This window comes from Pygoscelis adeliae, unplaced genomic scaffold (genome assembly GCF_000699105.1).
Source record: "Pygoscelis adeliae isolate BGI_AS28 unplaced genomic scaffold, ASM69910v1 Scaffold66, whole genome shotgun sequence".
In the NCBI taxonomy this organism is placed as follows: domain Eukaryota; kingdom Metazoa; phylum Chordata; class Aves; order Sphenisciformes; family Spheniscidae; genus Pygoscelis; species Pygoscelis adeliae.
In genome coordinates this window covers 9,375,391-9,388,148 of record NW_008825167.1, presented here as the reverse complement: position 1 = coordinate 9,388,148, position 12,758 = coordinate 9,375,391, and the positions used below count along the sequence as shown (strand labels likewise).

General features: G+C 37.3%; 1 protein-coding gene across 1 annotated transcript in view; it reads left to right on the top strand.

The window, feature by feature from the left end:
* The window catches only part of SORCS2 (sortilin-related VPS10 domain containing receptor 2), a 417,623-nt gene that overhangs the window by 393,584 nt on the left and 11,281 nt on the right, over window positions 1-12,758 (top strand). Inside the window, exons 21-25 of the mRNA XM_009328890.1 lie at window positions 147-270; window positions 2,056-2,168; window positions 3,801-3,926; window positions 8,685-8,784; window positions 10,271-10,373. Of these exons, the coding sequence (XP_009327165.1) occupies window positions 147-270; window positions 2,056-2,168; window positions 3,801-3,926; window positions 8,685-8,784; window positions 10,271-10,373 (566 nt within the window). The remainder of the gene's footprint in view (window positions 1-146; window positions 271-2,055; window positions 2,169-3,800; window positions 3,927-8,684; window positions 8,785-10,270; window positions 10,374-12,758) is intronic.

Here is a 12,758-nt window from a genome sequence, read left to right as displayed (position 1 = left end):
TAATTGAACAATTTGATAAAATGTTGATTCATTGAATAATGGATGTGAAACCTTTTTTGCTAATACTTTTAGTGATGGTCTCTTCAGACACTGTTATTGTGGTTCTTGCTGAAATTCTATTTTCAACTTTTCTTTGTTTTTTAAAGCCACTCCTTACATTGGACAATTTTCTGGTGACAAAGTTTGCTGAGACAGGTGATGTCAGAGTTACAGTGCAGGCTTCCTGTGGGAGCTCCATGCTTCAGGAGTCAAAAGTTGTCCATGTTTTTGGTGAGATACTACTCTTGCTAATTTTTTTTTTTTGTTTCATATGTACTTGTTTCTTAAACCTCTTAAACCAGCGCTGACACAACTGAACCTGTTGTAAAATTATATCTAATGCCACATTTAATTGTTAAAATTAGAGGAATGAACTGTCACTAGGTAACTCCATGAAGTTCAACAGTGTGATTGCATGGAAGGGTTTAATCTGAAACATTTTGTTTCCTTTGCTTATTTTAAATGTTACTGTGGTTTCCAAATGCTCTATGTAGCAATAGTGTTTAGGTAGTATTTTGGCCTATGACTAGAGAGTTTCCTCAAACTTCTAAATAAAGTAGTTCAAATACCTCTGAAAAAGAGAAAATTTAATTGTGTATATACTCTCAGCATTAAAAACAATGTGAAATAATTGCCTTTTATCACAATATATCACTGTTCCTTTGATGTTTATCTGAGAGTTTGGATCAAGTATAGCTCTGCCGTAATTATTGAATAACCCTTCAACTCTTGTTTCACATTGTGCCCTGGTGTGTTTTGTTGTGTCTTATAATGTGGTGACAAGGCATAATATACTGTGAAAAATGTAGTGCTGACAGATTATTTACGTTTGTATTTGGGCTGTCACATGTGGGAATTGTGCTAAGTGAAAAAGCTTTCTAATGCAGAGCTAAAAGCCTTCAGATATCATGAAATACACAACATGATACATCTCTATTTTCTGAAGAAGATTTTGTTATTTTTGTATACTTATTAATTTAAAATAATGGTAAAAACCACACTCGTGCTAAATGCAGCTTTTAAGAACCTTCTCCTTTCCTAAGATAAACGGATTTAACATTTATGCTACCACTTACCAGTGCATCCGCTTTTTTAGAAATCTTTAGAAGTCTAACCCATCTTAGTGTGACTAGATCAATGACTTTGGCTTCAGACGCTGCTTCTGCTCCTAGTGTTGGCCAATCCTGATACCAAGAGCAAGAAAGTACTGGTCATAGGGGAAATAAAGGAACCTCTGGAAAAGAAAACCACATTAAAATATAATTCTGTCAGAAGCATTGAGGAGGCCAGGTTTGACTCATGCATTCCAGAGGATCTCTTTCTCTGCTTTACATTAAGTTCCCCAGGTGTTCATCCAAGGAGCCTATATGGAGAAAGGGAAGATTTTAGAGACTGTTTACTGAGGAACAGCCCATTTCTGGTATTTCAGATATTTTGGACAATATCCAGAGAAATGTTGTGGGTGTACCTTGTTTTAATTTTTTTTTAAGAGGGCAGTAGTTAGCCTTTGGTATATAATTTCTGTTCTTATTTTCATAGCTACTTGATGGAATACATAAAGTATTCATTTTACATGAAAAACAGGAACATGTAATGGGCAAAACCCACACATTTATGATTCAGTGAGAACATAATCCATTGGAGCATTGCCATTGCAAATAAAAGAAACCAACCACGTCTGTGTGGTGTATTGTCCTAAGGAAAAATTATTGGGAAGGTTATGACCCCAGAACACGTATGTAAATCTGCTTTGTTTATTTTTTTTCTTCCTGCTTTTTTGTCTTTAGGCACAAATTTGATGATGTTGACGAAAATACAGAAAGAAATTGAGTGCCTGACAGGAGTCTAATCTTGCTCCGTGCAAGAGTACACAACACAGAGCAGTGGGGTTCCTAGATACTGCAGCGCTGCACAGCAAATAGTGCCAAATATATATTTTCAGCTTTTATTTCTGCAAAACTGTTTTTGCAACCTGATTTGTTACTTGTTCAAAAATGTTTATTTTTGTTTTTCCAGATCATTTTCATGTTCTTCCTCTGAAGTTTACTAAGCACCTGGACATGTACAACCCTGACATCCCGGAGTGGAGGGAAGACGTAGGGCGGGTAGTAACACGACTTCTTGCAAAGGTGCTCTTTCAGATTGCTCGTAAAATGTTCCCTCGCCAGTCGTAAAGCTTGAAGGTTAAGTTAATGCCTTCTCATTTAGAAAAAAGGAGGCAGAGCAAAATAATAAAGTGAACCTCACGAGCCACATTTCAAACAAGTTTGAGCCTAGTGTCACTTTTACGTGCAGGCTGTAGACAATGATATTGTAACACAGAGAGTTTAGGTCTAACACAGCCTAACTGGCGATTAATGCTAAATATTGCTCTCTGGGATTACGGATAGACATATTGGCAAATACTGCTGACTCCAAAACAGGAAGAGTAGCTTAAATGTGATAAATTTAGAAGTTAAGCAAAGGATGCTGTGTAATATAAAAGAAATATGCTTTGTATAAAAACAAAGCAGAAAGAAAAAATTTACAATGTCAGTTGTGTAACTTTGAAAATTGTATATAATATATAGGCAAACGGTTCATGCAGCTGTTTTTTTAGATCATATTAGCAAAAGAAATGTGGATTGGGAGCAGTTGAATCCTGTAGGTTAAATCAAGTACAAAGCCATGCAGCAGTTCTGTGAGATAAGTAAAAGCACCCCATAAAAACTGTGAGCTCTAGAGCTGTGCTCTTCAGGTACACACACTGCCAGCAACTGAGTGTGCACACGCTGACTTTTTGTGAGGACAATAGCACTGAGGTGCAGGTTGATATGTTTTGAAAATGCTTGTGTTTGAAATCACTTGACTTTTCCTGAATTAACAGTAGTGCAAATTGGGTTCTGGAATTTTGACTTTATCCTTCTTCCTGCCTTTTTTTAAGGTTCACATCAAATGTCAAATTAAAGTAAATTCCCACTTTTCTCAACTTAAACCCATTCCATAACCAGTGTCAGTCAAACAAATGTTTTAATCCCTTTTAAATGTGCCCTTGCATTTTAGTAATTACTAAATCATTTGCAAAAGAATATGAACAATTTAATGGAATTTCAGAATCTGTTTGAGAAAGCAAGGCTACGGGAAGTGCCCAGGGTGTTGTCATTAAAATTGTGTGGCTGTATTATACAACACATGGAGGAATTTGGGACTAAAAGCAAAATTTGCACAAACTATTTTGAAAAGGAATGCACTTGACTTTCAGTGGGGGCTGCAGGTATTCATAACAATTTCAGGACCTGAACCTAGGTGCTCTTAGTCTCACCCTGGAAGACTTCTCTCTGTCCATTAAATGCAGATGGAAAAGTAGCCTCCTTAAGCTGAAGTTAGCTGTAATGAATATGCCCTTCTAAGTCTACTAAGTGTCTGAGTGGCCCACAAAGGATCCTAAATCACTTAGGATTTTTTTTTATGCTACCCTATAAATGGACAGCCATTGCGGAGTTTTGCTAAAACTGCATACTTCATTTGCTTCTTTCCGTGATGCCGCTAGATCTCTTTAATGCGATAACAATCCTTAGCTCTTCCAATCTTCAAAGAGCAGCTCACATTTCAGTTAATTTATGTTTGGCTTTGTTCATGTTTTAGCTTCTGGTGGAATCCCCTCTAAATATTAAGGATCTGAACACCAAAGACTAAAAGACACATGTGGAGTTACTTATGTATTTTCTATAAAATACAAAGCACGTTGTCCTATAATTTGCCATATGCCTTTGTCTTCACAGGAAACCAATATACCCGAAGAAACACTCATGACAGTTGTGAAACCTGGTCTGCCCACAACTGCTGACTTGCATGTGCTACTACCAGCAAACCAACCAAAAAGGAAGAGAAGTGTAACTAGTGATAAGGTAACTAGAGCAACATATGTCTGGTTAGGCAATCTTCATCCTGTTTTGCGATCGGTGGCTGTACTCTCGTTGTCTTTATGTGAAATTAAAAGGTGCTCCCTGACTATGTAAAGATCTCACTCCCACCTGACAAGAGACCTGTAAAATCCAGCAACAGCAAAGACTGCTGTGTTTGACAGTGTATAGGCCAGCATAATCTAGTGCTTACTGTTATTAGTGTATTTCTCAAGAATAACTAATATTGATCTGTTTTTTAAACAGAAACAACAGTCGTGGCATGTCAGTCTGTGGAGATCCGGCAGAGCAAAGAGTGTATTTAGAACACTGATATTTCTAAAGCGGGATGAACCATCTCTTGCACTGTCTTCAGAAGCAAATTAGATTTCAGGTCAAACAGAAACAGAACCTTAATAGTTGACCTATAATGCAAAGAGCATCAAGCAGCTAGTTTCTGCCTTTATGAGCAAATGTCCTTTTCAGTTGGCAAGAAACAAATATAGTGAACACAGTAATGAAAATCGGACATTAGTTTCTCGCTACTTATTTCCAAACCGTATTTCTTCCATGATAAAAGCCCTTATGCCAGTTGAAAGTCAGAAGACTGGCACTTATAATTTATGATATTCGTCCTTTTGCTGTGATAGAGAAGGAACAGATCCCAACACTGTGCCTGTATCTTGCAGTTCAAGTCCTGCCAGTTACAAAGAATCCCAATGTAAGGTATCGTTAATTTTGAAGGGCATTTTACAACCTTTTGAGACAAGGTCACAGTATCCAAAGAGCTGGAGAAGTAGGTATGACGAAGCTCTTCATATTAACACAGAAACAGTAGATTGTGTTTGGAATTGATGGGGTACATTTTGGAATGTCCAAAGGAGTATGTTGATGTTGTCCAAGTGGTTGAACAGATGTCTTTAAAATGCACAGAGTACAGTGTGAATGCACAAAATTTTCTGCGCTGTGGCAACCCCAAACCCTTACTGCTCTCCCTCTGTAATCACAGTGGGAATTCCTGGGAGTCTGAAATCCTGATTATGTTGCAGGAAATGGTGAATTTTAGTAGGTTCTTTCTTTAGTAGAGAGCCATTCATGAACTATGGCTTTCAGCCAGGTGAGTATTACCACTTCAAAATTATTTGCATCTTTCCACTTCTTGAAGAAGTGAGGTACAGGTTCTAAAGGAAATTCTTTCTCTTTATTCCAAGCATATATGGAATGGACATCTTTAATAATTTAAGGGAGCTGATGGTGGTAGATTCTTAGATTGTGCAAACATTTTATTTGGGTGCAAAGCGTTATGCATATTAGTGCCCTTTAAATCTCAACTGTTATATTAGTGCTGTGCTTCAAGGCAGCTTAAAGACTATCATCAATTATAATCAATGCTGTCTCAAGGTTTTTTTCATGTTTGTGTATGAAATACCCTGTGGGTTACTCCAAAGCATAAAGAAGAACAATCACATGTTGCAAATGATTTGGGAAAACTTCTGTTCAGTGGGGCTAGGGGGACATTACAGTAGTTTAGCAGGGCAGTTTCTGTAATAAGTAGTCCTCCAGTAAGACCTTGCAAAGGTTTTCTGAAACTAGAGGAGCACTGAAAGGTGAAAGTAATTGTATAATCTGGAGAATAGATGTATATTTCTGACATTGTTAGGATGGACCAGGTCAGACCAGTGGTGGTAGGGGATTACATGTATGGAAATACCAAATATGGTACAACCTACATTTGGTTGGAGCAGGAACAAGGGAGACAGGAGCAATTACAGTGACCTATGCTGTCCAATGATAAAAAATCAGGTACGCTAGTATCACATTTCAACACTGTTTTATAGAGTACAATGCTGTAGAGCCAGTCTTCTAGTGCCAGCTGCCTGAATTTCTGTTTTTATGTTATTGCTAAGGGACACTACTTTAGCTATTGATATGTGCATATAAATTTGTTGATTTAGAATTGAGTGGCACAAATTTTGATAAAATATGTGTTGTATCAGAATCCATTGTAACTTGAGAAATACCCTGAAAATATACCCTATGTAAATAAACTTGGAAGCAGTAACTGGTTAAGTCAACAGGAAAATACTCATGATGTCATTTGCTTAAAGATTTGTTACATTCTCTGCTGTTACCAGAAGAGAATCTTAAAGGTCTTCATCATGTTTCACTAGAAGAATGTGCTTTGTCATGCTGCTAGTGCCAGTTCTCAAAGTCGGTGTTGTGACACTATTGCGAGGACTCACCAATGCAGAATGTTTTCTGCACGTTTGGAGGAGGTGTCCCTGAAATCCTTAACTTAGACATAGTTATGAAATGTCTTCCCTTAAAGAGAACCTATTTGTTCTTGGCTGAAAACCTTTTAGATTTGGGATATTATGTGATTTCAGAAGGATTGTTAAAGGCAGTAATTTCCTGGTTAGGCAGAGAACACCTGCTTGGTGGAGTTTCTATTGCTGTTTTGCATGAAGTATTGTGATGTGATGCTATTTATTAATTTAGTTGTCTAGAATAGGAGTCATTACTGATAAAAGTAGCCAGCAATAACAAAGATCATAAGTAAGTTGGCAGGGCAGTAGTAGGAGCCCTCTGGATAATTCTAAAGTTTGGTTCCATTCTGACAAAAACCCTTTTTCTTTCAAATTTATGCATGTAGAAATAAAAGCTGAGTGTTATTTAACCTAGTTTTAAGAACACAGCAATTTCAAAAGTATTTCATTCTAAACATTGACTCTAGAGGAAGACTCGGTCGCTTAATTTATGCACATCTATTACATGTCTAATGTCAGGTGGAATGAGTCCAGTTGAAAGAGTCAATTAAAGTGCATTTAAGGAATATAGCCTGGAAAGCAGTGGCTCTGAGGAAAATTTGGGGCTCTGTCTAGACAAACTACTACATGAAAATTCCCAGTGAGCTGCTTTCTCAAAAAGGGCAAGTCAGACCCCCAGATGTGTAACTAAGTGGGTAAGAGTTTGAATAGTGTCGTTATTTTTGCATTCTTATACCACAATGTAGGAGCCATTGTGTTCACATGTTATTAATCAAATATTATAATTGGAAAGGATGTAGAAAAAGAAGATAGGAAATTCAAATGCTCTTATAAGAACCTTAACTTAGAGAGTATAGAGAGGAGCTCCAAACACTGGATTTGTTTTTTAAACAGTTGGAGAGGTGGCAGCACTGTGCTCAATAAATACCTCGGGGCAGAAAAAAAAACCCCATGAGTACTGAAACAACCATCAATCTAACAGTGAAATAAATAAGCTAGAACCTTTGGCTGGATTCATGAGATTCAAATTTTTGACCTGTGGAAGTGTAGTTCATATAGGCTTGAGTGGGAACCCAGGAGTGGGGAGAGAAATAACAAACAAGTGTTAGTCACTTAAGCAAAAACCAGAGCAAATGTTGAATTCTTCAAACACCTGCCAGGAAAATATGATGTATCCAAAGTTATGGGGCTCAGTAACTTCATTTACTGGCTGAAAGTCAGATTAGCCTAAAGTAGTAGTCCCTCTTGCATTGTATACCATGAACATGTGAATGAACCTGGACTGAGACTAAGTAACTCTCTTACAGCGATGCCAGTGTCACTTTAAAGGCTGCTAATTAATACAGTTGTCATATCCATTCTCTTTTCAGACTTTGGGCAAACAGATAAATACTTAGGAGCTATCTGGAGTAATTGTCTTGTAAAATAACTGAGGTCATGCTCACATCACCCTTATGTTGAGGCATTCCCGCCCCCACCCCCCAAAAAAAAAACCCTCAGTGGAATGGCTTCAGAAGTTAGATATTCCTCAATATGAGTGAGGATATTTGAATTTGAACTTTTGTGTAGTCTCTGTCCATAACATGAGAGAGACTACAGGGATTTCTATCTATTATACTGGAAAGGCTTATCAATTATGGTGTTCATCTTTGACAAGCCTTTCCAGTATAATCATATATATATATCATAAAAGGAGTTGCTCGTGAAGGTTTCATGGCTCTAGAGCATATTTCTAATTTGGCATCCTGTGGGAAGTCGTATCCTAAATTATAAGGCATAGACTATAAAACTAGCTTTGATCTTTTAGAAAATTACCCATGTTGAAGACACAAGCAAGTAGAAGGGAAAATTCAGACAATTTGTCATCTGGGGTTAGGATATGATGGTATATTTAATGGTTCTGCTCCATAAAAATGTGAGAGACCATATTTTATTATGCTCTATCCACTGGAGAAAAATAGGAGGAATCCTGATTTTTTCCACATGGATGGATGTATATATTTCTAGAGAGTATTGTTAAAAATTAGGTATAAATGGAATCCATCCCATTATAAGTAAGGAGGTGAGGTAAATTATGACATGCAGTTCATTATCAAATAGCAGTTACTTTTCATAGCAAGAAGTCTAAAGTGACATCGCAGGCTTTGTTCTGATAGGTTAGAAGAATGGAGATTTTTTAATATGTGTGAGTTATGACCCAGGTAAACCCAATAGCCCGTGCAAATGACATGCTGTTTGTCACATACTGGGTGAAGGATTTGGTAAGCAGAAAGAAAGATTTGGCTATAAAGTTTTGACATTTTCAGCTTTTACAGCTTGTGGAGTTTTGCATGATTTTTAAATATGGAATTTCTTTAAGATTTCAGCTCATCATTGACAAATGCTTTCTGAGTTTCTCACCATTTAATGAACCAGAGGTTTTCCTTTTTAGAGCATTGAGTCTCTCAAAGTGGAACAGAGTGCAAGATGTCTGACATTCTCTCTGTTGTATTTTCAGAGAATATCGGCTATAAAGCAGGCCTTGAATGCACACAACATCAGTTTCTTTCTGAGGGGAGGATACTGGGTCTTAGTGACTTTAGCTGACTCCGGTTCAGGTAAATATATAAACAAAGCTCCCAACAGACCAACCTTTGGATGCTTGTCTGAGTTCTGATAAGTTAAGGAGGAAATCTTCGTATCTATCTATATATATTTGTACACATACACACATACATATATACTTACTTGGTACTTGTTACATATATATACACACATAAATACATATGTGCGTATATATGTATGTAAATACATATACATACACACACATGTATATATGGATATATTTTCATTTGGTACTTGTTAACAATCACCACGAAATAAATATTTCTTACATATTTCCATTTTGACATACCCCATGGCAAAGCAAGAAGCTTCTTGCTTTTTTCTGTGTAATCATGGCATTAACTAAATACCTATATTATATAAAACAGTGCCCTGAAGGAAGAGCCAACCAGGCTTCAAAAAAACCATCTGGTGAAGCACTTTGGTTGCACTGGCTGCCAAGAAAGCAGAGCTTCTTTACTTCAGTCAGATATAACTCCAGGGGTGTGGGACATAGCCTTGCGTCTCTGCCTTGTATCTCTGATCTTCAACTGATGTGAAGCTTGCTGTAGGGTTTACACATTGCTAATCCTGTCCTGAGATAAATTACATGATTTTTCTGTGTCTAAAACAAATGGAAACAGGTTTTTTGCATGCATTTCCTGCATCTCTGGATTCACTGTGTACCTGGAAACTAGTTGAAGAGAGGGTGTGTGCATACGTGTGTGTGTGTGTGTGTGTGTGTATTTTGAACAGAGATGTTAAAATGATGTTTTAACCAGAAAGTTCAGCTTTGACTTGAACCTTGTATTAGAATGTTCTGTAATTTTTATTTGTGTATCATATCCCATAATATATACTTCTTTCTTATTTCAATGTGTTGTGGGAGAACAGCTTAGCTGACCACAATCAATTTATGTAAATACTGGTGTGATATTTTATCTGTCAGCTCTCTGTGGAAGACAAAGCTCTTTTATCTAGTCTCTAATGTAGAATTCTGCTATAGTCCCGCTGTGGTACCTCATCTGGTTTAAAAGGCTAACATGCGTTAGCCAGCACAAAAGGCTGGGATTGAAAGCAGCCCAGTTCATTCCAGCCTTTACCAGTGTATGACCTTGATGAGTTCATTTGTTGTTCAGAGCCTTAGTTTCTCCATCTGTGAAATTAATACAGCCCTGCTTTTGCAATGCATGTACTTCGGGTATGTGATCATTTCCTATGATAACTTTAGATTCCCAGAAAAAAAACACCCTGAGTATGCAAATAATTAAATCTTCAGGTTTGGGGTTTTTTTAATTGGTCCTCTGTCCTTCAGTCACAAGTCACCAATTAATTTTGGTTTTCTGCCTTTTTGAAGAGGCTACAGGTGGAGTGAAAACAAGAGGTTACACAAATAACAACAAATGTTTTTGACCTGGCAACTAGATAGAAAAGAAAGCCCAAGAATATGACTGATCTGAAAGAGGGCATGCTAAGCTGTTCTTTTATTTCATATTTCAGACTCTCAGAGGATTGGAGGAGGCAGTGGCTACTGGGCTATTGTGGTTCTCTTCGTTATCTGCCTAGTCGCAGTTGGGGCTTTCATCCTCTACAAGTTCAAAAGGCAAGTAAACCTTAATCAACAACATACACATTTTAAGAATTAGGTTTATCCACAGATCAGCAAAACAGAGTTTGTTGTTTGAAAAGGAGATTTTTTGAAGAATTGCAAAAAGTCTACTGCTTTGAAAATTGTGTTTTTCTGAACTTTTCAGACATCAAGGTGCTGCACTGATGCTTGCTTTCACTTGCTGTGTTCCAAGATAAATAGCAGCAATATGGGAACTATGGAGAGTTTGTTCAGCTTGTCTAATACTATAATCAAGAAACAGAGCTGACCTAAAATATTATTCCTGATTAATTCCTACCTCATTACTCCTAGCAGTTATGAATAAATTGAAGCTATCGGGACAAGGAGTGCATCTGCAATGCTGATTTGCTTAAAAAAAGTAGTTTTATTGAAACGTGTAGCACTCTGGAGTTTCTCTTTGCACACATTACATTTTAATTGCTGGGGCAATGCCACGTAGAATGACTGATGGAAATAGATTAGCGTTAATTTGACACTAGAGTGTGTTGAGGGGAGAAATAATTCTGGAAGTGGCCCTTATGCAAGATGTATTCTCAAAATTGACAAGGGATGCCATGCCAGCCTTTGACAGTCCAATATATCTTTAGTCCACAATTGATTTTAATCAGAGCTACTAGGGTGCTGTGCAATCTAAAGAATTTTGTTCTTGTTCATGAGTCTCTGTTATCATTGGCTATGCTCTTGGTATTTTTGTATCTCTGGGGCATTTAGAAGCTATTGGGTTTGAGCATACTGGAAGCAAGCCTTCATCATCATCAAATCCTGATGTCCTTACTCAGTGAGGATTCCTATTGATTTGTCTCATTTTTTAAAGATTGATTTTTATTTGAAATAAACATAAGTTTGTAGAAATGGGTGTGGCACTGAGTTTGTGATAGCAACAAGCATAGATAACATTTAGGTAAGAGTTTGTTTAGATAAACAGGTTTTAAGTCAATGGAGGAAACCCCTTTTTCCAAGAATCTCTTCATTTTCTCACTGCACCACCTATGTTTCTTAGAGCTCATCGTGGCTGATTGCTCTAAAGGACAAAGCATAGACTGCTGTATCAGACTGTCTCCAACTGAATAAAAATCCATTTTGCTATTTTAGGTGCCTGCCGCAAGGAAAAGCATAAAAATGGTTGATGTGATGTAATTATATTATTTCAGTAGCAATACATGGAGGATTTGCTGTTTGTAGTGTGGGATCATAAAACTTGCTTGTGGTATCTTTCGAAAGCTGTATGATTTATATCTTTTATTATCTTTTAAATGAGAGCAATTAAATAACAGACGCAATTACTGCATGGCAAAAGATGTATAAAATGATCAAGAAAGGAAGAAAAAAATTATTTTCCTTGTGTTCTTTCTAAAATGCCCAATGAACCATTGCTTTATAAATAGAGCTTTTATTAAGGAGGAAACTATAGTGCAGTTTGCAAATTGCAAGCTTTAACGTCTCTCACACTTCTGTATATAATTTGTGAAAACCAGTTGCATTTAAATTTTGTGGTGTTTAATTTAGGTGTGAGTGAGGACAACTGTGAGATATATTCAAATGTTTCTCAGAAGCCTGAAAACTCCTGTTGGCATTGATGAATGACCATGCAGTAGTACTCAATTTTAGTCCCTATCATATCTGTTTCTGAGATATTTGACAGAATTATTTTTAAATATTCCTGCTAAGCTTTTCCAAGATGACAATTTTTTTTGGTTGCATACTTCATTTGCAATTTGATCTTCAAAAAATAGTAAGCACCTAATCGGTGCTACATTTGACAAATCACTTTTTCCCCGTGTGCTCCTTGTGAACTCCTCTCCCACCCAAATCCCTTAAAAAAAGTCTTTCCTGTGTTTATAAAGACAGATGGTGAATTGCTGGATCCTCATGGAGTACTTACTTGCAAGTATAGTCCCTTTAAAGTCAGTACAGTGAGTATGTAAGTTTACAAACTGGTCCACAGGGACTGAGGCTATGAAACTGAGTGTCCTTTATAGATATAAAGGCTGCAAGTTGTAATGCGCAAAGGCAGCTTGTCAATATTATATAGAATCATAGAATCATTTAGGTTGGAAAAGACCTTTAAGATCATCGAGTCCAACTGTTAACCTAGCACTGCCAAGTCCACCACTAAACCATGTCCCTAAGCACCACATCTACACATCTTTTAAACACCTCCAGGCATGGTGACGCCACTACTTCCCTGGGCGGCCTGTTCCAATGCTTGACAACCCTTTTGCTGAAGAAATTTTTCCTAATATCCAATCTAAACCTCCCCTGGTGCGACTTGAGGCCATTTCCTCTCGTCCTATCGCTTGTTACTTGGGAGAAGAGACCGACCCCCACCTCGCTACAGCCTCCTGTCAGGTAGTTGTA